General features: G+C 42.4%; 8 protein-coding genes across 18 annotated transcripts in view; 3 read left to right on the forward strand and 5 right to left on the reverse strand.

Annotated features, from left to right (window-relative positions):
- Positions 1 to 1020: 1020 nt before the first annotated feature.
- Positions 1021 to 2920, reverse strand: LOC125775077 (galactosylgalactosylxylosylprotein 3-beta-glucuronosyltransferase I). Its single transcript, XM_049445551.1, has 3 exons — positions 2450 to 2920; positions 1809 to 2169; positions 1021 to 1738 (listed from the first exon to the last, which is right to left on the reverse strand). The coding sequence occupies exons 1-3, from the start codon at positions 2692 to 2694 to the stop codon at positions 1364 to 1366; spliced, it is 981 nt and encodes a 326-aa protein (XP_049301508.1). The 5' UTR covers positions 2695 to 2920; the 3' UTR covers positions 1021 to 1363.
- A 254-nt stretch (positions 2921 to 3174) lies between these two features.
- Positions 3175 to 5880, reverse strand: LOC125775063 (molybdenum cofactor synthesis protein cinnamon). The gene is given in 5 exon segments (XM_049445533.1): positions 3175 to 3565; positions 3641 to 3980; positions 4074 to 5188; positions 5250 to 5380; positions 5547 to 5880. Coding segments are annotated over 5 exon segments (1851 nt in total). The 5' UTR covers positions 5566 to 5880; the 3' UTR covers positions 3175 to 3319.
- A 211-nt stretch (positions 5881 to 6091) lies between these two features.
- Positions 6092 to 19840, forward strand: LOC125775073 (beta-1,3-glucan-binding protein-like). 3 transcript variants are annotated; one of them, XM_049445545.1, is made up of 3 exons: positions 6160 to 6468; positions 18823 to 18977; positions 19048 to 19840. In XM_049445545.1, exons 1-3 carry the CDS (start codon positions 6262 to 6264, stop codon positions 19838 to 19840), a joined length of 1155 nt encoding a protein of 384 aa, XP_049301502.1. In that variant the 5' UTR covers positions 6160 to 6261. The 3 variants fall into 3 exon arrangements, with proteins under 3 accessions (XP_049301501.1, XP_049301502.1, XP_049301500.1); XM_049445543.1 differs by lacking the exon at positions 6160 to 6468 and adding an exon at positions 18348 to 18744; XM_049445544.1 differs by lacking the exons at positions 18823 to 18977; positions 19048 to 19840 and adding an exon at positions 6532 to 7518 and having other exon boundaries at positions 6092 to 6468.
- On the forward strand, positions 8942 to 11237 carry LOC125775074 (beta-1,3-glucan-binding protein-like). The gene is made up of 2 exons (XM_049445546.1): positions 8942 to 9228; positions 9299 to 11237. Exons 1-2 carry the CDS (start codon positions 9010 to 9012, stop codon positions 10253 to 10255), a joined length of 1176 nt encoding a protein of 391 aa, XP_049301503.1. The 5' UTR covers positions 8942 to 9009; the 3' UTR covers positions 10256 to 11237.
- LOC125775055 (glutamate receptor ionotropic, kainate 2-like) lies at positions 11250 to 17650 on the forward strand. Of its 5 annotated transcripts, none has more exons than XM_049445510.1 (10): positions 11250 to 11518; positions 11588 to 11958; positions 12638 to 12810; positions 13424 to 14449; positions 14515 to 14721; positions 14791 to 15152; positions 15215 to 15755; positions 15908 to 16057; positions 16612 to 16761; positions 17221 to 17650. In XM_049445510.1, the coding sequence occupies exons 2-10, from the start codon at positions 11817 to 11819 to the stop codon at positions 17518 to 17520; spliced, it is 3051 nt and encodes a 1016-aa protein (XP_049301467.1). In that variant the 5' UTR covers positions 11250 to 11518; positions 11588 to 11816; the 3' UTR covers positions 17521 to 17650. The 5 variants fall into 5 exon arrangements, with proteins under 5 accessions (XP_049301467.1, XP_049301469.1, XP_049301470.1 ...); XM_049445511.1 differs by having other exon boundaries at positions 11274 to 11331; XM_049445509.1 differs by having other exon boundaries at positions 11293 to 11331; positions 11473 to 11958.
- A 56-nt stretch (positions 19841 to 19896) lies between the features above and the next one.
- On the reverse strand, positions 19897 to 21143 carry LOC125775082 (uncharacterized). The gene is made up of 3 exons (XM_049445556.1): positions 20942 to 21143; positions 20659 to 20718; positions 19897 to 20592 (listed from the first exon to the last, which is right to left on the reverse strand). The coding sequence occupies exons 1-3, from the start codon at positions 21019 to 21021 to the stop codon at positions 19908 to 19910; spliced, it is 825 nt and encodes a 274-aa protein (XP_049301513.1). The 5' UTR covers positions 21022 to 21143; the 3' UTR covers positions 19897 to 19907.
- An 899-nt stretch (positions 21144 to 22042) lies between these two features.
- Positions 22043 to 27391, reverse strand: LOC125766082 (putative uncharacterized protein DDB_G0282133; the record flags this gene model as incomplete). The annotated part of the gene is made up of 1 exon (XM_049431673.1): positions 22043 to 27391. A coding segment is annotated over one exon (2163 nt), but the record flags the coding sequence as incomplete, so codon positions are not given.
- Positions 27365 to 27520, reverse strand: part of LOC125775052 (protein slit) — a 173183-nt gene continuing 173027 nt past the window's right edge. For all 5 annotated transcript variants that reach the window (XM_049445506.1, XM_049445504.1, XM_049445505.1 and 2 more), the window contains one exon: positions 27365 to 27478. In XM_049445506.1, the coding sequence (XP_049301463.1) occupies positions 27392 to 27478 (87 nt within the window). In that variant the 3' untranslated portion in view covers positions 27365 to 27391. The remainder of the gene's footprint in view (positions 27479 to 27520) is intronic.

Below are 27520 nucleotides of genomic sequence, written 5' to 3' on the forward strand. Positions count from 1 at the left end.
TAATTAACAAAACAATTAAACACAAATTATCTGCGGGAGTCATCTTGGACCATTCTTAATACAAAACCATCAACTCCGGACCATAGAAAGTCTAATTCGTTGCATGATCGAAATGTTATTAGCTCGCAGAGCTCGTCTACCAAAAATGCGTCTTTATTACAGGATTCTGCAAACGATAAGAAGAAGCAAGCAAACTATACTGAAGCGCGCTAGTGAATAAGCAAAATATAAAAAAAACTTTACTGATAATTAAGTCTTCTCCCTCTAAAATAATATTGAATCGGGTTTACAGTTTAGTGAACTAGGGATTTGAATTATTGGTGTTTATATTTTTTTTGCTTGTTAAGAGCGGACAGGCCGTATTAAGATTTCTTTTACCAAGTAACAGGACAATCAGTCCTTGCTATTGGGGGACACGGTCCGGATATGATTTGATACAAGGTCCTGTCGTGTGAATCGGCGTCGTTTATCACATACACCACTGGTCCCTGGTGTTTTTGTTTTAATATTATATTTTTTTCTAACTTTTTAACTAAAAGTGAAAGAAAACTTACTTTAAATCTCAACTTAATTTTGTCAATTGAGTAAAATGACAAACAAATTATATTTAAACCATGCTTACAGATAACAACATGAAAGATAGCAGAAAGGATATGCAAAAAGAATATAATTTAATTAAAAACGAAACATCTGCAATATTCGCACACATTCATCCGTACTTATGCAGAAAGGGTAGGGGCATAATTAATAATTCATTTTCCGAAACATATTTAATAAACAGAAACGTCACTATGAAACCCGGTCAGCAGAATAATTTAATTTAACGCATAACAATGACTTGACTGTTTCTTTTGAATGGAAGAAAAATATTTTAATTTACTACAGAACAAATACGCACGTTGTACACAAAGCGCAACAAATGTTCATACTCATTATAATCGAATTATAAATGACTTTGTACTAATTTTCTAAAGTGATATTAGATTTGTCATCATAGTGGGAATATCGTACTCGTGCAAATAAAAAAAAAAGAATTTTATATTTTTCCTTAATTTTAAAAGTGTAATTCTATTCGTGTGCTTACCCCACTTCTATTCTACACAAGCTACCAAAGTTTCACTAACGTCTAACGTGTCTTAGGCCAAAAGGTATATCGTAATGTTTAAAATCTCAATGAAATGTATGATATAAATAAATGAGATAATAATTTAACGTTTTGCTGCGCTTCCCCATCCGAACATGATTTTGTGGTCCACTGATTTGGCTTTCTTTACATTATGTACCATTTTCTTAACCTAGGTTACCCGAGTACCATCACCATTAGTTTGCCATTGGCCAATAAAATGCTTACCGTCTATGTGCTTTACACCTCCATACCTTCGTTCGATTTTTTACCACTTTTTTGAAGCGATTTTTCTGCGTCCAGTTTGGGAGTTTCGGTTCGTGTGTGCCACACTAGCACATCCTTGCACTGGTTCGCCAGCGGTTGCATATCGTGAGCGATCGTTAGGTGGCGCAATATTTCACTCTCCTGATAGCCCCGTTCAACCTCATAGCTGAACTGTGCCTGCGGATTGTCCAGCAGTAGGTCGGAACTTATTGCAAAGCCTGCCATATCGAGCGGGAATGGACGTTCCGGTTTCCAGGCACTGTTAAATCCGAGCACCAGTCCATCCCTGTTTAGGACCGGCTTTTCCACCATCAGTCCACCCACCAAACCGACGGGCCAAACGCCAACCTGAAGGAATCAAATCAAAGAAGTACAATAATCAACCTTGTGACAATAGTTTGACAAAATTTTGCTATACCTTGCCCCTTTCAATTTTGGAAATTTCTTCAAATAGCTCCGTGCTGTACGTATTGTCGTCATCCATGAAGTAAACTATCGACTGACTTAGCTCACCGTCACCGTTACCCATTGCGTCGTGCTTCAAATGTGTTCGTATCCACTTTAACGCTTCATTGCGCTGCTCAACGCCACGTGGCTTTAGCCAGTTGGGATCTTTGCCTTGCAGCTTAAAATTTGTGGGAGTTTTGGCAAACAATTGCACACTTCGGTCCTGCAGACCGCTACGCCTTAATAGATTGGTAACCAGCGTTGATGTTTGAGTTGCATCTTCTACTATGACCCAAAATACGTTCGGCACCAAGCGAATGACGTGCGAGAGACTGAAACGAAACATTGGGGGAAATAATTGAATTTCATTGGTTACATGAGACGATCGAGATTATTTAATTTATTTTATTTATTTCCTTTACGATGGCCAGGCTCTATGTCAAACTGTACACGCAAAATACAAAAGTTATACGGAAAGAGAATAAATGTTTAAAACGCGATGCGTTAGTGCTAGCGATTAGAGATCGTGATGAGACAACTAGCCTTGAGGAAGGTTATCTTTAACTTAACCTTTCACTTTAGCGTTTTTTCCCATTCAACATCACAACGTACCGTGTTAGTTCGGCCTTCTGTACCGGCCGAGAGTAGGTCGGAGTCACCGCATAGATCGTGGGACCCTTGCGATTAGGCAGGAAGGCATCACGTCCTTGACCCAAGGCCCATGAATCATCAACATTTGACCTTGACGCTTCACTTTCACATTCCCGATTTGAGCTTAGCGAGTAGATAAATAGGAAGCTGATGATGAACGCAGTGATAATCACGTGTTTGAGTCGAAAACGAATTTCTTGATTCATGATAATTGCTGATGTATATAAGATTAAACCTTGACAGTACGACGATGTTAACAATCTACACTATACAATGCTACACTTTATGGACGAATAGTGCCGGCGAAGATTATCCATCCAAATAGCTGCCACGAGTTAATAGGAACTAATCATTTCTGCATTCCCAAACTTTAAACGGTCACACTAGCACTCAATTGCTTAGCCCAAACGGAAACCGGCCGATTATTGTTCATTTTAACCAAATTAGGACCGTCACACGTACAATGAAATTGGCCTTCGCTTGGTTGTTTGTTTACTTTTATTGTGACGTATTGAACGAACATGCCATCACTAGCGTGTCGGAACTTTGCTCAAGCTGTCAAACGCAAATGTCATCCGTGTCGGCGATTTTTCGTTCATCTGTGTTCAAATTTATTCCGTTCGATTCGGAGATCTGTTATTTTCAGATGCTCAAACAAAAATAAATCTAAACATTTGTTCAGCTAAAACTGTAATTGCATCTAATCGTACCGGTTAATTGCTTCGTAACAAAAATGTATTGCATTAGCTGTAGCATATAAAAGCACTTTGTGTGATGTTGAATAAGGTATTAATCTACATTTAGCTTAGCATTTAAGAATAAGCCAGTTCTCTACTCATATCGAGAAATAAAATCAGATCGAAGAACGAACGCTTTTAGCTGTGTTCCAGCTGTAATGAACGGCTTGTTTTCCGTTCTAGGCGGAAGTTCGAGAAGGACGTCCGCTTCAATCGTGCTTTTAAGCCTGCTGCTAATTTGTCCCCCAGTTATGCTTGCTAACAGTTTACCATTCCGCGATACAATTGATGCTCGGGCATACTCTGGCCGTGGATCCAGCATGTATTTCGTATCCATAAGCTAAAAAAAACGATTTAAAACGATTATCATGATAGTTTTAAAACATAATGTAGAAATTAATTTAAGATAACGTACCTCAACCGTAATCATGGGCAGGCTTGATTTGGCCACGTTCGGTGCGGTCTCATTTATCGTAGCAAGATATTGCCGTAATGCTGGCAATGCAAACAAGTGGAACGTTACGAATGCTGAAACCGGATTTCCCGGAAGGCCAAAAAATTTGGTTACTTTGCTGCTGGCGTACGTGCACGGTTTGCCCGGTTTCATATTAACGCGCCCAAATATCAGCTCATAGTTTAGCTCTTTTAGCACGGGTTTGACGAAATCTTTGTCGCCCATCGACACACCTCCGGTGCATATGATGATGTGTACGGTACCGGTGAGTGATTCTATTTCTTTTTTCAACGATTCGAAACTAAAAAACGAAAAACCATTCATGTTAGAGAGCTTGTGAAAATTAGTACAGGCAATCTACTTATTCTACAGTCGGCAGGCAGGGAAAACTTACTCATCTTTAACGACCCGTTGCTGAATTTCACACTGATCCTCGGTAAAACCGCATTGACGCACCAGCGCAACCAGCATGGTGGTATTGGAATCGTATATTTTTCCTTCCAATGGGCTTGCGTCAGCGGCGGTACTTCCATCGTACGGATGCAGAAGCTCGTCGCCAGTGGATATGATGGCCAACTTCACCTTCATCACCGACACTCGTTCCCCGATTGCGGCAAGTAATGCACGCTGACAGGCATCGATCGGAAATCGATATTAAAACACTTCCTCCGACATACGTAGATCGCTGCCGATCGAGCGAATGTCAAGCGACACTGTCGGTTCAGCCAAAATTTCGACGATTCTTTCATAATCGTTCTCGCGAGAGACCAGCTTGGTGTCTTCGATCTGTATGACGGCATCGGCATGCAATGGCAACGGTGCACCGGTATTAATCTTAAAGCATTCGTCAATGGTAAAATTGGTCTGGACAATCGGATCGCCAGCCGAAACATAACCGATCACCTTCTTCATACCCTTGCCACCGATCGATTTCAAAGCATAACCATCTTTGATGGAAGCTCGAAAAGGTGGAATATTTACACGGCTCAGTTGCTTCCGAGCCGTCTGCACTGTCGGTATGGAGGCGAGAATTTGCTTTAATGCATCGTCTACACTGATCATTGGGAAGGGAGAGTTACGATCATCACCACCTTTCCCTGTTGCATGAGGACACACGTGATGCACTTCCTCCGCTGGTTGGACATCACCTTCCGCCTGCACTTTACGATGCGTTTCACGTACACGTTCTATTTCGCCTTCATTCAGCAAATTCAATACGTGCGGTAAAACGTCCACAATCGATTGGAAACACTCACCGACCGCCTTTTTGCTACCGGGGAAGTTAACGACCAGCGTTTTGTTTCGTACACCACAGACGGCTCTTGAAAGTACAGCAAATTTTGTTTTCTGTAAGCTGCACAGAGTCATGGCCAATGTTAGCTGGGGCGCTTCCTTCGTGATGATGGCACGTGTTGCTTCCGGGGTAACATCGCGAGGAGCAAATCCGGTGCCACCGGTAGTAAAAACGGCCCGTACCTTAAGCACATCGCAAGCATAAATAAGCGATTGCTAAAATGAAAAGAAAACGTTTTTAAAAACATAACATTTTAGCCATAGTGTTTTTGCATACTTTTATCAACTGCTCATCGTCTGCTATCAACAGGTAGTTGACGGTGTCTGTTTTGAAGGACTGCTTAATCAACTCCACCAGATGAGGACCACTGGTGTCCGTAGCTTTACCAGCAGCACAAGAGTCACTAACTAAAAAACAAATCACAGTTACATTATTGCGTAATTGGAACCGACATCATTGAAACCATTATCATATGGGGTCCGCAACTGATTGGTGTCTTATCAATTGGAACATCATTTGTACAACGATTGTTATGTTTGGATGTGATAAAATAGCGTCAAACCACAAACTTACCAGTTATCACCGAGTACATTTTATAATACGAAAAGCCGAGTAAAGTATTACTAACAGAACGGAACAGAATCACCACTGGAAATGATCAACAGCGTGCACAATCGTTCGTTTCCTTTGAATGCTGCCGGTTGTTATTGTTGTGAAATCTTTGGGCAAGGCAAGATTTTTCATCTGTCAGTACTTCTGGCTATACGACCTGGTTTAGTACTTCACAATTAAATTTGAAAAGCGCGCGAAATAAATTAATCGTACCAACACGTGGATTGCTCAGCATGCAGAATAAAGACAAATACACATAATACATCATCAAGCGAGAAAATTATTATCAACATTGAATGCTGCAACTAGATAAAATAAAAAAGAGAGACTGCAATAAACTTCCACAAATTGTTTCACACAAAATGTTCTAATAAAATGAGAACTAGCTACGAAGTTTAAGATAATCTTCAAAGAAATACAGTTTATTTAAAGATTAAATGTACCAACAATATGTTGGTTGTCTGTTATTGAACCAACACCAGACAGCTGCAAAAGATTCAGCTGGCCACTCCCTGTAGTTGGGACTTATCAAACATCACAGTGTCAATATCAGAAAAGATCAATAAAATATTTTTATTGAGCTATCATTGCCATATAAATACCATTCGTTTGTGAGGACAGACGGAACTCAGTATTAAGCCGCGTACGAGAGCAGAAATTGAACGAAGTTAAAAACATGAACTTGTGTTGCGTTGCATTTGGTGTTTTGATAACCGTGGTGTTAGCGAACCCAGATCCAAAATGTTCGATTTCTCTTACAACTGCTAGTGGCACGAGAGTGAAACCCGGACCTTACTGTTCGTGGGACCTTATTTTTGAAGACAATTTTAATTTTCTTGATTTTGAAACATGGGAACATGAAAACACGCTTAGTGGAGGAGGTGTAAGTTCGCTTATTTTTGTCAACATTTTGTCTGATGCTGCTAACCGTGTTGCTAAATTACAGAACTGGGAGTTCCAATGGTATCAGAACAACCGTTCCAACTCTTACTGTGAAAATGGTATCTTTTACATCCGCCCGACTCTCCTAGCCGACGACACCGGTGAGGCGTTCTTGAGCAGCGGTACCTTGAACATCCATGGTGGGGAGCCAGCCGATCGGTGTACAAATCCTGCTAACTTTGGATGTGAGCGTACCGGCACTCCGACGAATCTGATCAACCCGATCAAGAGTGCACGTGTTCGCACGGTGGAATCTTTCAACTTCAAGTACGGAACGATGGAGGTTCGTGCCCGAATACCCACTGGAGATTGGCTTTGGCCTGCTGTTTGGTTGTTACCGAAGCGACAGGTGTATGGAACGTGGCCCGCATCGGGGGAGATCGATCTGTTGGAGTCGCGCGGTAACGAAGACTATCGTGGATCGAATGGAGTTCATATCGGTACTGAGCAGTTCGGATCTACACTTCACTTCGGACCGACTCCCAGTCTGAATGGATGGGAAACGACGGTTGCATACAAAAATTCTCCAGCAGGACAGGGATGGAATACGGGATTCCACAACTATCAGCTCACCTGGACACCCGATTACATCCGTTTTTCGGTTGACAACCAGGTCGTCAGACAGATTGATGCCGGTACTGGATTTTGGAACCGAGGAAACTTTGGTAACATTGCACCAGGAACTGAGAATCCATGGATGCATGCAACGCGTATGGCTCCGTTCGATCAGGAGTTCTACATAATCCTGAACTTGGCAGTTGGTGGAACGAACGGATTCTTCCCTGATGTTCCACCGGCGACCAACGGCAATCGGGGTAAGCCGTGGACAAACATCTCGCCGACTGCTGCCCGTGACTTCTGGAATGGACGTAACTCTTGGCTTCCGACGTGGCGCATGACTAACAACCGGGGCAATGATACTTCATTCCAAATCGATCACGTGCGTGTTTGGGCTCTTTAATATATGCGAATAAATGTTAAAACAGTAAAATTAATCCCATTGACAATACGGAACAAGCCGTCATTCTAGAAAATAATTTACATTTTACACATTTTACAGTAATACAGGAAAATATCATCTAAATTATGAACTGTTCGTTAAATTATTCATCACATCGAATTTTAGTTTTCAGTACTCAGGCATAAGGTACGTATTACCCTCAGTGTTTAAAAATATGACACATTATTCGATCAGTTACCGACCTCATGTACATACACCAAACGTTGACGAAAGTCCTACGTTAATTTCAAATAATCTCCAACATCAAATCTCCCTTTTGATAAGGACGAATGCATTGTCCATTATATGGCATACTGGTGGGGGTCTCGGTACACGCGTTTATACTACGGGAATATATTTAGTACCCATTGACGGCCACCTTTCGAGATAAGGTACAACAACCCGCTGCTCGGTGTGAAACTCATCGAAGAAAGGCACATTATCACAGCCACGCCAAAAAACGTTGTCCGCAATACGATAAAGTTAGCAAGAGAAAATGAAGCGGTGCGAATCGGTTTATAGCAGTCTGGATGATAAGCTTGCGGTGGATTTAAAAAAAACTCATTTATGCTAAAGCTCTATTGTTGTCATTTTGTCGGTTGACCGCACTTTATCACAGTTGTTGTATAAGAACGTGTGGACGATATAGATATAGATTTCGTGAAATTGGGAAATTTTGATCGTTTTCTAATTTTAACAGGTCAGAGGCAGATTGGGGATCAAATTCCATCCGGACCGCCTCCCCGTAGCATGGACTGACTATCCTGCTACGTGGTAAAATAAGGCTTGATACGGCCAGGCCGTTCTAACCGAGCAAAAAAAAAAAATAATAATAATTTTAACAGATAAAATTTTATAAAGTCCAAACAAAAGTTCGTTAGGATTTCCTCTTACACTCGTCAATTGTTAAATTCAGACAGCGTATCAGAATAATTAATGATCAACTACAGTATCAACATGTAATGATTCTTTTTCCAAATTTGTGACACAATTGGTATGCCTTTATCATAAATCTCTTATCACTCTCCAGCGAAGAATCGAACTTCAACATGTATATCCAATAAACGTGGTACCTGTTCGAATTTCTCACGTCTTAATGCTTTAACACCTCCCTAAACGCTTAATGATTCATGGATTCAACTAGAACACTCCAGCGAACGTTTGGTCCAAATCGGCAACACGGTTGGTTGCTGATAAGCAACACACGAAATCATCACAAATCTTTGCGGGGTGGCTTACAATGACCTCGGCATGTGATGGGCAATAAAAAGTCAAAGTTCGTACGATAACATTGATTCGATGTGTGGCGATCATTATCAAACATTAGCCTAGGATTACTGGTAAGTCTTTGAGCATTGCGGCGTCTATAAAAATGTTCCACACAGTGGTACACATTTTATTCAGTGTTTTTGGGAGCAACCGACAACATTCGGTGTCCCATTTTCAAGCTGATTACCGGTGTATCGAGATACTGCTACAGGTATGCAGAGTGTTAGCATTCCTTTGGTCGCCTTGCTGCTGGCCGGACTTGCAGTTGCATTGGGTGAACAGAGCCCAAAGTGTTCGGTGTCCGTAACGACCGCTAGCGGTTCTAAGGCCCGTGCTGGACCATACTGCACGGGGGAACTTATCTTTGAGGATAACTTCAACACGCTAGACTTTGAAACATGGGAGCACGAAAATACTCTCAGCGGTGGAGGTGTAAGTAAAGGCTGAATATGTCATGTGCGCGTCGTAACATATGTATACTAATACTACTAATTTGCCTTAGAACTGGGAGTTCCAATGGTATTTGAATCATCGGTCGAACTCGTATTGTGAAAATGGTATCTTCTACATTCGACCGACCCTCCTTGCCGATGACACCGGTGAGGCGTTCTTGAGCAGCGGTACCTTGAACATCCATGGCGGACAGCCGGCTGATCAGTGCACTAGCCCGTTGTTCTGGGGATGTGAGCGTACCGGCACTCCGACGAATCTGATCAACCCGATCAAGAGCGCACGTGTTCGCACGGTGGAATCTTTCAACTTCAAGTACGGAACGATGGAGGTTCGTGCCCGAATGCCCACTGGAGATTGGCTGTGGCCCGCTGTTTGGTTGTTACCGAAGCGACAGGTGTATGGAACGTGGCCCGCATCGGGAGAGATCGATCTGTTGGAGTCGCGCGGTAACGTAGACTATCGTGGATGGGATGGAGTTCATATCGGTACTGAGCAGTTCGGATCTACACTTCACTTCGGACCGAATCCCAGTCTGAATGGATGGGAAACGACGGTTGCATACAAAAATTCTCCAGCAGGACAGGGCTGGAATACGGGATTCCACAACTATCAGCTCACCTGGACACCCGATTACATCCGTTTTTCGGTTGACAACCAGGTCGTCAGACAGATTGATGCCGGTACTGGATTCTGGAACCGAGGAAACTTTGGTAACATTGCACCTGGAACTGAGAATCCTTGGATGCATGCAACGCGTATGGCTCCGTTCGATCAAGAGTTCTACATAATCCTGAACTTGGCAGTTGGTGGAACGAACGGATACTTCCCTGATGTTCCACCGGCGACCAACGGCAATCGGGGTAAGCCGTGGGCAAACAACTCACCAAGTGCTGCCCGTGACTTCTGGAATGGACGTAACTCTTGGCTTCCGACGTGGCGTATGACGGACAACCGGGGCAAGGATTCTTCGCTGCAGATTGATTACGTGCGCGTTTGGGCTCTGTAATTTGTGGTTTTTTATTTTACTGAATTTTAAACTCATTCAAAATAAATTTATCGAAGTGTAAGGCAATGATATACATAGTATAAACCTTGCAAGAATAATATTAATCATCCGAAATGATAACTTGTTTATGAGGGAGTTTAAATATCACTTCAGGAATTTAATTGATTGCAATATTAAAGAGACGTTGTATTCTACATAGTAATTTAGCACAAACTTGATGCACATGCAATATTCTTAGAAATTCCATACTAAATTTCTTATCATTTGATGTGCTACAGCTGCACCACGATAGCGCTAAAATTTGTTGACATTCTGCTGTTAGGTTTGATCGCATTTACAAACCTTAGACCATCCAAAAATGTGACCCTGTATCTTCAACCACCACCCAACAGTGCTTGCCATTCACCTTTAAACGCCGGCAAGTGGAATGAACTACTTTACACCCCATACGGTAAGACGTGGACGAAAAGAGCGTGGTGTTAAAAATACATCAACCATTCAAGACTGTGTGTGAGTAGCGTTGGAAAGCGAAGAAAATGATGAAAATATAACGTGAAAAAAACACAAACAGCCGGTAGGAAAATTCGCTCGGCTTAGAACGATGTTTTGTGTGCGTGAAGCATTAGTGAAAAGTAGACTAATCCACTCACAGTGGGTGATATTTTTGAGTTAAAAAAAAGTGTAAAATGATTAGATTTATAAGAAAAATAATTCGTTCAACAATTGTCGATTAACACAGATAAAAATACGAGCAACCCAACCGAATTGTTTTCAAGGATAAATTAACATAGACAAAAAAAATACAATTATCAAACTTTTCAATAAAACTGTTCCTATTGTTTGAACACTGCTTTAGCAAACATGCCATTGATATTTAATAATAATTCTTACAAAAATTACATATTTTTAAAGAGCCAACAAAAATGCGCTCATTGTGCTGTATGGCTCATCGTGTGTGGTAGGGGGACAGACATTTGTGCAGTGCAACAAATCCTAGTTTTATACGAACACATGCCGTTATTAGTATCGGATGTAGTATTCGCTCAGTATAACGCATAGCATCGACAGTGAAGCAGGTGCCAAAGAATTCTACTTGATCTTCGAAAAAAAAATCTAAGATCATGATGGAATTAAAATTTTCTCTCCAACTGTGACTGCACGTCTAGTTGCACGTGAAAATCGTGAAATAATGTGAAAATTGTTTGTTGGTGAATTAGCCCAATCGCATATAAGCCCGTTTCTAAACATTGCTGATCACAATAGGTACACCGAGTGATTTTGCTAGTGATCGTTTTTGTATTCTCCATGCCTCAAACAAAACCCATGCGATAGGAAATGTAACCAAGCAAATAACAGTGAATAAAAACATCAATAAATGTGTCTGATCCAGTGCAGTCAACGAATCAACGGCCATCTCATACGGTATTACATAATCAGGCAAAGAGCAGTCGCGTGGAAAACAAAATTGTGATCAAAAATATCATCAGATCAACCTGGGAAAATCGTCCTGCTGAAAGTAGGCAAATAAATACACGCGATCTTCAGTGAACCTATTGGTGTGATGATGATCAGTGCCTCTTGTTGGAAAACTATGCTACCTATGTTTTCTTCCCGTGTGTTTGGTTGGTTGTTCCTGTTACTTTTCATCCCAGTTGAATCGTACAATGGTGATCTCGATGAAACAGTGGAGCATATAAAGATCGGTAGGTGCGGTGGTGTTGTAAAACATGTTTTCTTGTCCTAACACGTTTCAACCATTAATAAAGTACTAGTGGAATGGATCTTGTCTTAATATTAGTAAACGAGTGCTGGTGCAAAGTATACTCTATCGTTTTATTATTTTTCCCGACGAAGACGTTCTTTGCCGACGCTAGAGTCACACCATCGACCTAGATTCCACCCAAAAATAGGTGAAATATCATGAAAACGACGCTTTGCTCCGAGTGCTCACACATCGCTCGCTCATAAATCATTAGCTGTCGGGATGAAAAGTGCGAATAAAAACGTGTCGGAAATGTGTTAAGAGGAAATATTTGAGTTATTTCTCTTCCTCCTTTTCCATGTTTGAAATTATAGAAATTAAAATGCTGTTGTTTCTTTCTATTAGACCAATACGTAAAAAATGTCAAAAAAGATCCATGTTGATTAAATTTAAATTAAACGAAATTGTTTAGAATCTCTATAAGGGTTTCCATGACTTCGACTTAATTTTGTAAAAATTTAAATAAACTTAAAAAAAAGTTTAAAAAATATCACGAATCTACATATTGAAGAGAAATGGATTTAATTGAGGAACAGTTCAAAAAGTTTTAAGATAATGGAATAACTGATATAGTAACAGAATTAAGTAGAAGAATATAACATCACACATCGTTTCTACAGGAGGCCTGTTTGATGGCGCTACGGAAGATGCTGAACTCGCATTCCAGTATGCCGTAGAGGCGGTCAATAATGAGAAGTTATCCTACTCCAACTACCAACTGGAGGCACAAGCCGTTCAGGTTAAGTACGGCGATCAGTTCGATGTGTCCAAGAAGCTATGTCAGCTGCTTAAGGTAAGCAAATTGAATCAACTTCAAAAGATCGATCGCTTTTGTTTATAATGTGAACAGCAAGCGCCGGTAGTTAATCAATATCGAAGTGACCGATGAATCTGTTTGATGATCTAATGCAATCGAATGTAAACGATCTGAAGGAACATAAAAACGGAAACGGAGAAAAGCGGACTTGTGTATCGTAAACAATTATAGCTTGCTGTTTAATAGCCGTTTGTTGTGTTTTGGCCAAGCCAATCAAATAAATTCTGGTTGATGATTGACTAGAAACGCTTCATTTCAAATACATGTGCAATTTTCACATCATTTGTGGTCATAAAACTCAAAACCTCTTGTGACACTGATGAAATGTAAAGTGTTTAATTTATTGCTCTTCCTACACTTTTGAGCTAGAACTTTCTTCCTGAAGATCGTATAGGGTATTAACAGAACAATTTAATTAGAAACTTATGATACTCTAAATTATGTTATGAAAAATTTTAGAACATATCACAACATTTTTTTATATGAAGACCAAGAAGAAAAGATTGGTTAGTAAAACAGAAATAAATTCCGATGAGAAGTCCTATCAGTAACTAAAATTGTTGATCGTGCTTCAACTTTTCGCTTTCAGACGGGAGTGGCCGGAATATTTGGACCGTCTTCTCCCAAATCGGCAGTACACGTCCAGAGTGTATGCGACGAGAAGGAGATGCCTCACATCGAGACCCGTTGGGACGCATACACCAAACTGCCAACGCTTAACTTGCATCCCCATCCTCACATAATGGGACGTGTATTTCTTGATCTTATCGTAGCGTTCGAGTGGAAAGATTTCACTATTCTGTACGAATCCGGTCCTTGGTTACCAGGTATCTCCGATCTGCTTAAAATGTACGATCCCAAAGGTTACACGGTGACGGTGCGGCAGCTGGATCTACGTCTGAACGGTAACTATCGGGCAGTGCTACGACGTGTCAAGCTGTCGGACGATAAGCGCATTATTCTAGCGTGTTCAATCGAATCCATGCCAGAAGTGTTGAAACAGGCCCAGCAGGTAGGACTGTTGACGGACCATCATCAGATCATCATCACTTCGCTTGATCTGCATACGATCGATCTCGAGCCATATCAGTACAGTGGTACCAACATAACTGGGGTTCGATTGATTGATCCTGAAGAGGATAAGATCAAACAGGTGGCTGAGTTCCTGAATGCGTCACAGATCGCCAAGACACTTGAATTGCATGACGGGCTAAATCCGGCCAAAATGCGCGTAGAAACGGCACTGATGTACGACGCTGTGTTGCTATTTGCTGAAGCTCTTAAGCACCTGATCGGCAGTGAACCACCGCGTCTGCTCGAACCGATCGCCCTGAAGTGTGACGATCCTACGACGTGGAAAAATGGATACAGCGTCATCAACTACATGAAGAGTTCGACCATTCATGGACTGACACGGTGTATAAAGTTCGATCATCAGGGCCATAGGTCCGACTTTTTGCTGGACATTATCGAGCTCGGCCCGGCTGGTCTTGAGAAGGTTGGAGTGTGGAATTCCACCGAAGGACTTAACTTCACGCGTAAGAAGGAACAAACGTTACATGCGCTTGACGACGGAACACTGCAGAATCGCACCTTTCTCGTACTGACGGCCATTGTAAGTTGATGTTATGTGTGAATGGAAGATAAGGGAAGATAATATTAAAGAGATCATATTTACAGTCTCCACCGTACGGTATGCTGAAGGATTCGCCTGTAAAGCTCACCGGAAATGAGCGCTTTGAAGGCTTCGGTATCGATCTCATTCACGAGCTTTCGCTAATGCTAGGATTTAACTACACCTTCATACTACAGGAAGATGGCGTTTATGGTTCTCTTAATAGTGAGACTAAGAAATGGAACGGCATGGTGCTGGAACTGCTCGAATGGGTAAAATACTCACATCCAACAGCAAAACGTTAAATGATGTCGGTCGTTACAATTGTTCTCTTTCTGCAGCGTGCTGATCTTGCTATTACCGATCTTACGATCACATCCGATCGGGAAAGTGCCGTCGATTTCACCATGCCCTTCATGAACCTGGGCATCTCGATCCTGTTTCGAAAGCCGACCAAAGAACCACCGTCCTTGTTTTCCTTCATGTCACCGTTCTCGAAACAGGTGTGGTTGTATCTGGGCGGTGCCTATATGATGGTCTCCATGTCGCTGTTCGTGCTCGGACGTATCTCACCCAAGGAATGGGACAATCCGTATCCGTGCATTGAAGAGCCGGAAGAGCTGGAGAACCAGTTCAGTTTCAGTAACTCTATGTGGTTTACGATCGGTGCACTGTTGCAGCAGGGTTCCGAAATTGCTCCCAAGTAAGTGACCGAATGGCTGTAATGCTAAGGAATGGTACTGTAAGACGAACGCTTCCTTGTAGAGCCCCTGCTACACGTGCCGTCGCCTCCATCTGGTGGTTCTTCACACTGATCATGGTTTCGTCGTATACCGCAAATCTGGCCGCTTTCCTCACTGTGGAGCAGGTTGTCTCTCCGATCAACAATGCGGAAGATCTGGCAGCTGCCGGCGGTACCGTCAAGTATGGTGCCAAGCGTGATGGTAGCACGATCAGCTTCTTCAAGGACGCAGAGTATGGCACATATGCGAAGATGTACCAATACATGATGGCTAATGTGGATCTGCTTACGTCATCGAATCCGGAGGGTTTGCAGCGTGTCAAGACGGAAAACTATGCCTTCCTGATGGAGTCCACCTCGATCGAGTACATCGTGGAGCGTGAGTGTGACGTTACGCAGATCGGTGGATTACTCGATGATAAGGGTTACGGGATTGCGATGCGCAAGAACTCCCCGTACCGTAGTGCACTTAGTGAAGCGGTACTGCGGCTACAAGAACAAGGTGTGCTGACCTCGCTGAAGCGCAAATGGTGGAAGGAAAAGCGAGGTGGTGGTGCCTGTTCGGTAAGTAATTCTTCGTTTCGTTGCGCTTTCCTTATCTCTCTCTCTAGACGCCGTGTTCTACATGTTGGGGGGTCTTTTTTTTCGAAATCGAATGTTTCCTTAAGTTTTATCACCTTGAATTTTCTCGTGGTATGCTCGTGTTATGACCTTAGAATACGATGGAGGAAGGCGGTGCACTTGCACTTGAGCTGGCAAACGTTGGTGGTGTTTTTGTGCTGTTGATCGTTGGCTGTGTCGCGGCACTGTTTGTCAGCTTCTGCGAGATGTTCTGTGACGTTCACCGTCGTACACGCGAATTGAAGGTGGGTCTGGGCGTGTCGTCCCAATCCCTTTGGAGTTCCCCCAATTCGCTTGGAACTTGTTTTGTTCTTCTCTTTTCTCCAATAATTGTCGGCTTCACCAATAGCTCGAACAAAACCCTTTGCCAATTCCATGCTCCAGCAAGTTTTCTATTACTCTTTTCTCCCTGGCACTTATTGATATCCTTGAACCGCCTACATTCCGGTAGTTGAATCTACTGAAAATTCTACTTTCTAGAAATAATAGTAGTGATACTAGTAGAAGTAATAGTAGTAGTAGTAGTAGTAGTTGTAGTGATAATAATGTTAGATCTATTTTAACCAAGCATTTTACCTGCTGGATCAAACTCTGCCTATTACCCGAACAGGAATTGCACTTTTAAGGACTTTCTTTGTCCATCCTTCTGTTGGAAAATTCCCTTCAACACCTCCACTCTCTTCAGGACTTATAATATAAGACTTACAATCATTTCCTATGCTCATTTCCATCTCTTAATTAACTTGCCAAAAAAAAACCTTGTTTGTTGTGTACCCCATGAAACCCCCGTTTTCCGCAGCAAAGCACTAGCGATGACGGTGCCGAGGAGCTTGACATGGACAATGTTGGTGGTGTATTTTTCGTCCTGTTTGTCGGTTGCTCGTTCGCCAGCTTGTTTGGCTGCTGTGAGCTATTCTTCGTCATTGCACACCGAGCTAGGCGGCACAAGGTAACTACTACCACTATATCCTGTTTGTGATTTCCTAATCGCATGGCAATCCGTGTTGTGTACCTTTAAACAGGTAGGGTACGCTGTAATCTTAACTCTTAATTGTATAGCGTACTGGTCCGGAACGTACTTATCAATCATCGTTTGACCTGTTCCTTAAATATAACATTCATGAGTCATTTGGTACGCTTTCTGTACGCTTTTTTCCCACTTTAGCTTTACTGGTCGGCTTAATAATTGCTTTAAGGTTAGTTTTAAACAGACTAACATTTGATAAGATGATTGCAATTCTAATTACTGCAAGCTTTTTACTTTTTCCGCTAGTTATATCAAAATATGTATATAAAAGCTTATTGTGTTCCAGTTTTATTCGTAACGTGTTTAACAATGTTAATTTATTTTTTGTTTCTTCATTTCGACATCATCGGTTGATGTCGTACATTCCCACACATATCAAAGGTACCGTTCCGTGAGGAACTAATGGCCGAGTTGCGCTTTGTAGCCAAGTGTCACGGAAACACTAAGCCGGTAAGACATCGCAAGAGCTCATCCGCATCCGCCGAGAATTCGCTCGAATCGGCCATGGAATCAGCTGGTCAGTCGGCCACATCAAGCAAACAGGACCTTTCGGGAAGCCGCACCGGCGGTGCTGGAATAGTTGAAGGCCGTGACACAGAATCTGAGAATCGGCAGCGAAAACAAAACGGTGGCAAATCGGCACTTAACGATAGCACACGGAAGATGAAATCGGATGATTAAGTATCTTCACCGGTTTCCCCGTTTGTTGAACAAAAAGTATTGTTAATACATTGTCTAAATCTTGGAGACAAGTTGTAGGAATTTGCAGAAGTCATTGTTTCAAAATAAAGATGTTCAAGAATAACTAATATTGAAGGTGTTTTTTTTCTTATAAAATCTCTTTTGGTTTGGTTAAGATAAATAACTCACAGTCGAAAGTGTAAAGGCACGCGACCAATGCCGGCAATCATTGCCACTAATGTGGCAAGGTAAGTTCGCGAAACAATTATTAAACGGTTAAGATAGATGCCAAAGATAGCACAATGTCTCCGCACCACCGATGGAACCGATTTCACAATCGCACGCTCCTTCATTCGTTATTGTTTTTCAGCGAGCTTGAAAGGGGAGTAAAAACTCGTGGGAAGAAATGCAATTTTACACCCAATCGCCATGAAAGATCGATCATCACATGTCTTACTGACTGGTTAGCCATCACTTTCGGCCCCACATATCAAACAATGATTAGGACGCCTTGTAATCGAATGAGACAGATCATGTATGCGTACCGCGAACGCGATGACGCTAAGAGCCGGATTAAAGGTACAGCGAAAGTGCTACCAGTTGTTAAATGCACGTGGTCTTCATACGTTTTTCGTTCGTGGAGGTGTACCGAAACTTATCGCATACCCCTGATAAGATATATTGTTTATTGTGAATCGAATTGGTCGTTGAATACTCGTATCACTATCACTTGAAGGGCGATAGTATGAATGTATGTAGGATAAAGATGCAATCGCAATGGAAGTAACCGCCGGGTGGGAAATATAAATACGAATCACTTACCGGTGAGCGTTTTCATTCGTCGGTGAGTGTGGCTGCTGGATAGTTAAGCCACTGCTTGGAGTTCCTATTTTCTACTGCCTGGGGTCTAACAATCGTACCAACACAATGAAATCGTTTTTCGACCGAAGAACGATACCGCTGCTGGTTATCATAGTGGGACTGTCGGCGGCATTGATTGCGGTTTGCATCGATGCGTACGCTGGTGATTCGGATGATGAAAAACGTCCAACCCAGCCCGATGATCAGACACCGCTAGAATGTGACCGTGCATCCGTAACTACAGCGAGCGGTGCGTTGGTAAAGCGAAGTGCCTTCTGTTCGGGTGATTTGATCTTCGAGGATAACTTCGATCGGTTGGATCTGGAGAGATGGCAGCATGAGCATACGCTCAGTGGAGGTGGTGTGAGTATAGTGCTGTGCAAGATTTGTGTGAAAGCTTTCTCTTACGCGTGACGTGTTTCGTTTTAAATGTTTCAATAGAACTGGGAGTTCCAGTACTACCTAAACAGCAGACGCAATTCCTACGTGAAGGATGGTATTTTCTTCATCCGTCCAACGCTGCTGGCTGATGATAATGGGGAAGGGTTTCTTTCGAGTGGAACTTTAAACATTCACGGTGGTACTCCGTATGATTTGTAAGTAAAGATAGACGCAACTTTAAGGTGCAATTTCAATGACATCGTTGCACTTATTTCTTCACTATAGCTGTACAAACCCATCAGACTACGGCTGTGAGCGTACGGGTAATCCAACGAACTATCTAAACCCGATCAAGAGTGCCCGTGTACGGACGATCAACTCGTTCAACTTCCGGTACGGAAAGGTGGAAATCCGTGCCAAGCTCCCGACCGGTGACTGGCTGTGGCCGGCCCTTTGGTTAATGCCGAAAGTGAACCAGTACGGTACGTGGCCCGCTTCGGGTGAAATCGATCTAATGGAAAGTCGCGGCAATCTGGACTACAGCGTGAACGGTGATCAGTTGGGTGTGGAACACATCGGCACGACGCTACACTTCGGTCCGTATCCGGGACTGAACGGGTACGAAATGGCTACCGCTGCGAAGTACTCTCCGTCCGGGCAAGGTTTCAACAAAGACTTCCACCGGTACCAGCTCGAGTGGACGCCAGATTTTATGCGATTCTCGGTCGATGACGAACAGGTGATGCAGGTGGAGGGTAACTTTTGGGAGTTGGGCAATTTCGCTGAACGTGCGCCCAGTGCGGCCAATCCGTGGGTTACCGGTGGTAAGATGGCACCGTTTGATGAGGAGTTTTACATCATCCTAAACCTGGCAGTTGGTGGAACGAATGGATTCTTCCCCGATACACCGCCGGCGGTAAATGGCAATGGCAACAAACCGTGGGTAAACCAATCGCCTACCGCGTTCCGTGATTTCTGGAATGGTCGATCGGACTGGCTGCCAACGTGGAAGCTGCAGGAGAACGAAAGTGTCGAAGCGTCCCTGCAGGTGGACTATGTGCGCGTGTGGGCATTGTAATCGACGGAAGGTAGGACTTTTAAAGTAGGGTGGGTAACGTTAGAGGGCCGTTTTTGTTTTGTTTTTATTATTGAGTTTTCCTTTTCTTCTTATGTTCGACGCGATTGGGGTTGCCTTGTACCCATTTCACGGTTAGGGGTATGTACGATCCCTTGAACGATTTACGATTATCACTGATCGGCTTCGTGCGAGGCTCGTGTTGCTGTTGATATTCGCTTTTAGGCACAAACACGCTACTGTTACTACTACTAGCTTTACCGGATAAGGAAATAAAGTTTTCCGTTACTTGCGCAACACGCTTTTCAGGTTGATTTTGATCCGCGGCGTCGCGCTTCGGTTCGAAAACGTACAGCTTTGCCACCTCCTCGTCGGTCATTGGTACATCGACGGGTTTCTTAACTTTCGGCGAGAGTGTTTCCGCTTCACTTTTGACTTTCACTTTAGTGTCCTCCTTCGCTACAAATCCATTCCGGACCGATACATACTTCATCCATTTCAGCAGTTCCTGAACGGTTTCGGGGTGCTCATTTTCTTTCGGTTTTGGTATGGCCATTAGCACACTATTGGGACAACAGCTTGCCGGAAACGATGGTAGGGCTAGTACGAGCACGGATGGATTTCGCTTCTTAGCCATCTGTATGATGAGTTTGGCAAATATTTGTGGATTGAACGTATCCAGCACAAAGAATGCTGATACTTGACCAGCTTGAAGCAATTTAATGACGCCATTACAGCCGCTGATAATGTTTTTCCTGAGCGAAAGAAAGGTTGCATATTAGTTTGAATGCATCTCACGCGATGACGACCATGTGCCGTACCGTTCGATTTGCTGAAGTAATCGCGAACACCGTTTGACTTCATTGTCAGGTATAAGGGGCCTGCGGAATTCGGTACAAAGGAATTATGGTGAGCGATATTTCATAATATCAAACGGTTGATTACGAATCAATACAATGGTACATTAAGCAGCTGATCGTTGTGCCACCTAGCACGGGTATGATGTATCGTTATCATTAATGAACATATGTTATCGAGCTGATAGCTTTAGTGAATTGTTTATTGGGTGTTATGAAAATGTGTGTTATTCTACTGGAACCTTACCAAATGCTATTAAATGGTTGAGCTAGCACATTTCGCACGTTTTTGGTTGGTTTTTTCTGGTTCTTTTTAGCCTTAGTCATGGTGGTATTGATCACACAAGCACTATTCCTTTGTTGGCGCACCTTATGCGAAGCGCTTGGCTCGGATATATGTATTGCTGTTTGATTTTACTACTCGTATGGAGCTAAATCCAAGTACAGCAAGAACAGTTGTTTAAGTAGAGTAATATTTAACCGCGGCACTTTAAACACACATGATTTTACGCCAAAAATCACAACAATACAGTCTTTTGTTGACATCAGGAACTGTCAAAACTGTCACGATTCGAACATTGCTTGCAGTTTCGAAAATGCATCTTGCAAAAAGTTTCGAATATTCAAATTCCCTTGGCTTAAATCCGTTATTTCTAAGCATTTGAATGAAATTCTGGTAGTAAAGCTTCATTGCTCAGAGGGCATAAAGGTTCATTATCTTAACATGTTCGCATATTTTCTGAAATGGAGTAATATACCGTTTCCTAGTGATTTTACTAAATTACGAGATCCCTCGCTATTGATCGAATCGATTGAAAACGATGAAGGATTCTTTCCTCTTCTTCGGATATACTCATCCTAACGATAACCACTAGTAAAAGAAATCGAATAATATTAAATAATGCGAAAAAGAACAATTATAGGATACACTAGAATGGCGGCCAGAGGATAGAAGTGAGTGTTATCTCCTCCGTGGATGCTCTCTTGGTGTAGAAGAAGAATCGTTTCTTCGGAGGTTTTTGCAGTTCGAAGATGTAGAAATTTACGAAAAGAAAGAGACGATCAAGGCTTTCCTTTTACTTATCTTTACCTTCTGTTGCACTTCACCGACAAAGGTCTACTGTCGTGAAGCTAGAAATAGGCTTCGCTTAGTCACTCTAATAAATAAAATATTGTTATTGATAGTTAAGCAATATATGAAGGACTCTAAGTACATTACCATGTTCTCGCTCTCCTCGTTTTAGAAAAAATATCATTGACAACTGTTTTTTTATTTGTTTTTTCGGATAAAAACGTATTCTTCACAATATCAGCTATACTAATAGAAAAAAAACACCCATGTTCTTAGTTCTTTTTGTAAAAAGACAATATATTTAGCTGCTATTCCTATAATACACAAGTATATACTTTTTTCTGTTGAGTTTTTTGTTTTAAATTAAAGTGTTTACTTACGTCATTATAACTTTGTAACAATGCAGGTTAACATAAATTTTAATTTTCGTTTCATTATTCATCCATGCATAAGCAGAGGCGTCGTGTGGACGTTTGTTTTAAAATATGATGCTGTTTGTTTGCCTTTACGAAATATGAAAAACTGCATAAAAAGGTGCAAAAATAAATGAAGAAATAAAAAACAGAACAACAGACAAAAATTCAATGCAAAATGAAATACCGCTTTGTAAAGCGCACGTAAACAATAAGAAATGTTTATATATTATAAATACATTACACAAAAGCATGAATCACACAAATTACAGCTATTTTGCATTAAAGTGTGGAAATGATAAATGCATGCCCGAGTGGACAATAAAACACTTCAAACGAACGATATTATAATACCGAATCGGGCACTAGTGAGAGAAGAGAGAGAGATAGAATACACATGTGAGTACACAGGATAGATAGAGATTATACGTCTTACGTTGACAATAAATCTACAAACAGGATGATGATGTGTTCAGTTCCGAAAGGGTCGTAGAGTAGTGCCGTTGTGTCGGTTCGCCTCCAGGTATTTTACTATTGTGTCCTTGGTGGGAGGATTTTGTTTGTTTGTTTGTTAAATCAAGCATCATCTTGTTCTATATGCACTCGCAAAAGAACGTCGAGCTTCTTCTAACTATGACTGTGTGTTGAAATTGATCATGTTGGAAAATGCTAGTGCTGAACGAATCTTAGTGCCAATGATTGGTAAAGATTAGAAAATCAGTTTTCTCTATGTTGGTAGTAATGATAAGAATCAAACAACACTTGTGCAAACTGTAGAAGAAAGAACACAACAAGAAACAAAAGCAATAGAAACGAAAGTACGACAAATCCATCGGTCAATTAATAAATATTCGCTGCCAAAAATTAAACAACAAATTAAAAATGTTTTAGCTACAATTATCTGCTTCCATTTGTTCATTACGTTCTTCATGTGCTTCATTTTGTGGACCTCCAAAATTTGCTTTCGTTTAGAAAAGAAGAAGCCATTACTATTGTTTTAAACTGTTTGTGGAATTGTGTTTTTCTCCCTTCTCTGTTTTACGCTTTTTCACGTACATAAACACACATGTTTATCCTGTTTATGTGTTCTATTCTATTTAGATTGAAATATTGGCCGGTCCGGATTATGTTTGTTAGCAAAAAAATGTTAGCTTATTTTCGTTATCGTTCAGTTAGTTTCAGCAGAGATCTTTGTCCCCTATTGTTGTCTGATGCTGATGTGTAAATTGCAAAATTTTACTTTCCATATATTTCCGTGCGTTTGTACACCAAATCGCATTCCGATCATACCGATCGGTGTAGAGGTGTAGTAGGGTTTTAGTAGTTTTGCTTCATTATACGTTTTGTTTTCGTGATTTTTTTTCTCATACTAAAAAGGCATTTTCAACTTCCTCATGTTCCAGTATCGCTTCCATCTTGGATCCATCGTCCACGTTATAATGCTAAGCAGCTTGCAATATATAGCCCCATTAGAGTTGAGTGATTTCAATGAGAGGAAAGCAAGTTCTCACCTCAACAGCTCATTCACACCTTCTATTAGTTTTAAACTTTTTACTTTAACAATGTACTGTTCGTTTTCATTCACCATTGTTCCTGCGTGGTAAACTTCATCAACTATATGCAGCTGCTGTTTGGTTATCGTTCCTCTACTCTTTCCTTTCATTTTGTTTGTTCCTTTTTCTTCTCTCCCCCCTCTCTCTCTCTTTCCTCGTTTCGACATCATTGTGGTGTGTTTTGTTTTTAATGTTTAGGTAATTATTTAGTGTAGAAGAAAACAATTATTCGTATTTTTTTTCATCTTAGAAAAGTTGGTTTTGATTGCGCGACTACCCATTTGTTTGTTTTCTGTTTGAATTCATTGTTTTGTTTCTTCTGCATTCTCTAGTTACCTTTTTGTTTTTGCTTCTACACCGTATAATCTGGTTTAGCATTCGAAAAAGGGGGAGAGAAATTGACGGATAGCTACAAATCCATATTCTTAACTAGTCAGCCTAGTGATCTTAACGATCAAAAATTAAAAAAAAAAAAACATGTACGTTTTGCACTGTTCCATGATTGATGGCTGGTTTGTTCGATTCTTTTTACATTGCGATCGCTTTTGTCTCCCGTAGAGCCAAAGCACCAATCTTTCTTCCCATCTGGCGACGACTTCTTATACTCTATACGACTTGCAGTTGCGGTTGAATAGTTTTGTGAACAGATTCGCTACTAACGATCAATACAAAAATGCATTTTTATACTCTAGCTCAAAACATATGTTACAGTTATGGCGGTGGCTGTTGCTCGAAAGGACAACCCTGCAGCTGACGTTACGTTAGTGAGCCGGTACTACGCACCCGTGATAGTTCTGCCAAGTATCCGTGTTTGTTTGTTAATTTGCTTTGTTTTCAGCTCTGTTTCTGTGCTCTAGCGCCCTAGCTTTAACACCGATACGTACATGAGACATCATTGACGACGACACGATGACACACTAGGATGCTGTAGCTAATGTTCTGTGGGGCTGGGCTACGACTTTAGACGACACATTCAAATTTTACACCAAAAGGATACTCTACTGAGGGATTATACTGACGGTCACTGCGCGAGTCACTGCATCTGGCTGCACTAGCAGCACTTTCAAATCCTAAGCTCGTAGTAGTTCGCAGGAAACTTGCAGTATGGCGTTTGGCTTTTTTTTGTATTGAAAATTATGATTTGTTTGAGTTAATGAAAGAGAGAAAAACCGTTACATTTTGGTGGTTTGGGTTGCAGAAATATATGAAAATAAGTGCACAGAGCCAAAGCACCGGTAAAAAATCGGTGCAAACTCAAGCAGAGAAATCATTGCAGGTCGTACCAGTAACACACATACTTAGTGGTAAATACGATTCGTTAACGCCACACCAAAGACCAAGCTTGTCTGCCTGCGTGTGGTATTCGATCGATGACGACGGAGACCGTTACACCGTTACCGGACCCGTTGTTATCGTTGCACAAGCTTCCGATACAGACGGTAGTAGTAGTTCTGATAGTTGTGCTCCATCGGCACCGAACGAATACCGCACAAATCCTACCAATATAGCACACGGATGTGATCAACAACGCGCGACTTAAAGTATGTTCCCACAATTCCGAAAAAGGTCGCCAACACGGCACAGGCGACCAGTGCCTGCATCGCACAGTGTACGGCTGGTTGGCCCGGTGCCACATTGTACTGGTGCCGATGCCGTCGATGCAGATCGCCATGATGGGGCCGGATGTACTTCTCGTCGATCTCATGCTCGAACGCGGGTATAATGGCAAGATTGATCACCTCGGGTAGTGCATTATCGTCACCCTCGCCGATGAACGTATCTTCCTCACTTTCCTCCTTAATGATGCGAGGTGGTAAGGCCGGTGTTGTCCGCCGGTTAATGTAGAACCGGGATCGACTGAACCCGTTCACACTGTACCCTGCGCGTCGGTGCTGATCGTCTTCTGGTGCAGGTCGTCGAACGTGAGGCTCACGGTGATCACTGATGCTGGTGCCGTTCGGTAGGCCATGCTGCAGGTTGTGCAACAGTGAGGACAGCAGATTATTATTCGTTCCAATGCGCATCTTGTTCGTCGACGTTTCGCTATTTGGTATCTTGATAGTGTTCGTTTCCAAGTACTGATTCTTGCGTATACCCAACACCTCCGACAGTGGGCGATTGATGAGCAGCGAGTTTTCCTGCCGGTCGTACGGTTGGAAAGCGCCGGAACCGGGCGGCATTTGCGTACCATCCAGCTTACCAAACGGACTACTGCTGGTCGGTGTGGCAGGAAGTGCGTTGGAGGTGGTGCTTGATAGAGCGACGTGATGATGAACGTTGCTCGGACTGTTTCGTGGCATTGGTGTGGTGATGCGCGGGTACGCTACCGTCGGTAAGTGATCCATACGACTAGCTCCACCACCGATGGCCGCATTATTTTCCCGCGAATCATCACCCGTTTCCGGTGGATGCGAATCAACGATCACATTATTGACGTTTCTATTAAAACTATCATAACTATTACCGTAATTATTATGACTATTATAAATATTATTATTGGTAATATTTTTAATACTGCTGTTAGTGTTGCTTGAGCTCGCCCCGCTAGCGGGCGAGTTGCCACCGGCTCCACTGCCGTTACTATTGTTATTATTATTATTATTATTATTGTCGATCATCTGTAGTATGTCCTTGGCCGTGATGGGTTCGTATTTGTTACGGAACGTGTCGCCATTGTCGGAAGCTCCCCGGTACAGCAATGCCACCTTACCGTCGGCCGTTATGACAGGCGTGATCTTGTTCTGCCGTTGCTCTACTGCTCCACCACCGTTCGCAACTACACCGGCACTGTTACCATCGGCCGTTGCTTTACGTCCTAATTCATCCTCGGTCACTTTCGGTTCCACCTTATACACAATGCCAACCTTTCCGTTCGGTGTGGAGATGATTTTGATGGAATCATTCTTTCGCAGCTTCCGACTGCTACTGATCCCGGACAAAAGATCACCATCGCCAGAATCGTTAAAGTCATCAAACTTTGACTTAAACCGATGTGGGGCCGATTTGCTCTTGATGTTACTCAGATAGTCCTGCATAACATTGTCCGTTCCTTCGTCCGCCCCAGTAGCAGATGGTGACTGTTTCGTTTGCTTTCGCTTTTGCTCCTCCTCGTCTTCCTCGGCACTGTAGTCGTCGTAGTAATCATCATCATCATCCTCGACGATTCCTGCCTTCCGACGACTTTCCTCCAACCGCTGCTTGTGCCGACGTATGACCTCTTCCAGGTCGTAATCTTCATCGTCGAACAAATCGTCATCTTCGGTTGCTTCCTCGAGCTCGTCCTCACTGAACAGAGGTTTCTCCTTGAGCTCTTCCAGTTGGTGCATCATCTGATGAAAATCGTCCCCAGCCGTTGTGCTGGCCGGAAACGTTTCGGTCGTGTGTGACTCGATCACTGGTACCACTGCCAGTGGTGCCGCTGCCGGAGCATCGTTCTGCATCATTTCATCGTCGTAATCGACCTCAAAGTTTGTCCACTTATCACTAGAGCTGCTGTGTAGAGTAGTTGTAGTAGTATTTAAATTAGCTTCACTTAAACTAGATAAATGTAATCCTAGGGTGCCATCCGTCTGCTGGCCGTTCGGGTTTATGCCACCGTTTGATGCTACATGCTGCACAGATATTATTGGTGGTGGTTTATGGGTAGTCGCGTCTTGCAGTCAGTAGCATTTCTTTGTACAGTGGCATTTTCGCACAATATCCAGCTGCTTCACGTATTTGGTGTTGTTGCTGCACACCATGCGTACCTGTTGCGGAGAAGAGAGAGAGAGAGAGAGAGGCGAGAGACG

Source organism: Anopheles funestus, chromosome 2RL (assembly GCF_943734845.2).
Source record: "Anopheles funestus chromosome 2RL, idAnoFuneDA-416_04, whole genome shotgun sequence".
NCBI classification, from domain to species: Eukaryota; Metazoa; Arthropoda; class Insecta; order Diptera; family Culicidae; genus Anopheles; species Anopheles funestus.

Coding starts and splice junctions, on each gene's coding strand:
- LOC125775077 (XM_049445551.1), bottom strand. CDS start 2,694: ATGAATCAAGAAATTCGTTTTCGACTCAAACACGTGATTATCACTGCG. Junction 2,170..2,449: donor CAGAAGGCCGAACTAACACG/GTACGTTGTGAT, acceptor GTTTCGTTTCAG/TCTCTCGCACGTCATTCGCT. Junction 1,739..1,808: donor CCAAAATTGAAAGGGGCAAG/GTATAGCAAAAT, acceptor TGATTCCTTCAG/GTTGGCGTTTGGCCCGTCGG.
- LOC125775074 (XM_049445546.1), top strand. CDS start 9,010: ATGCAGAGTGTTAGCATTCCTTTGGTCGCCTTGCTGCTGGCCGGACTT. Junction 9,229..9,298: donor ATACTCTCAGCGGTGGAGGT/GTAAGTAAAGGC, acceptor AATTTGCCTTAG/AACTGGGAGTTCCAATGGTA.
- LOC125775055 (XM_049445510.1), top strand. CDS start 11,817: ATGATGATCAGTGCCTCTTGTTGGAAAACTATGCTACCTATGTTTTCT. Junction 14,450..14,514: donor TTCTCGTACTGACGGCCATT/GTAAGTTGATGT, acceptor TCATATTTACAG/TCTCCACCGTACGGTATGCT. Junction 16,058..16,611: donor GTCGTACACGCGAATTGAAG/GTGGGTCTGGGC, acceptor CGTTTTCCGCAG/CAAAGCACTAGCGATGACGG.
- LOC125775073 (XM_049445543.1), top strand. CDS start 18,448: ATGAAATCGTTTTTCGACCGAAGAACGATACCGCTGCTGGTTATCATA. Junction 18,745..18,822: donor ATACGCTCAGTGGAGGTGGT/GTGAGTATAGTG, acceptor ATGTTTCAATAG/AACTGGGAGTTCCAGTACTA. Junction 18,978..19,047: donor GGTGGTACTCCGTATGATTT/GTAAGTAAAGAT, acceptor TCTTCACTATAG/CTGTACAAACCCATCAGACT.
- LOC125775082 (XM_049445556.1), bottom strand. CDS start 21,021: ATGACTAAGGCTAAAAAGAACCAGAAAAAACCAACCAAAAACGTGCGA. Junction 20,719..20,941: donor CAACCATTTAATAGCATTTG/GTAAGGTTCCAG, acceptor CGAATTCCGCAG/GCCCCTTATACCTGACAATG. Junction 20,593..20,658: donor TTACTTCAGCAAATCGAACG/GTACGGCACATG, acceptor TCTTTCGCTCAG/GAAAAACATTATCAGCGGCT.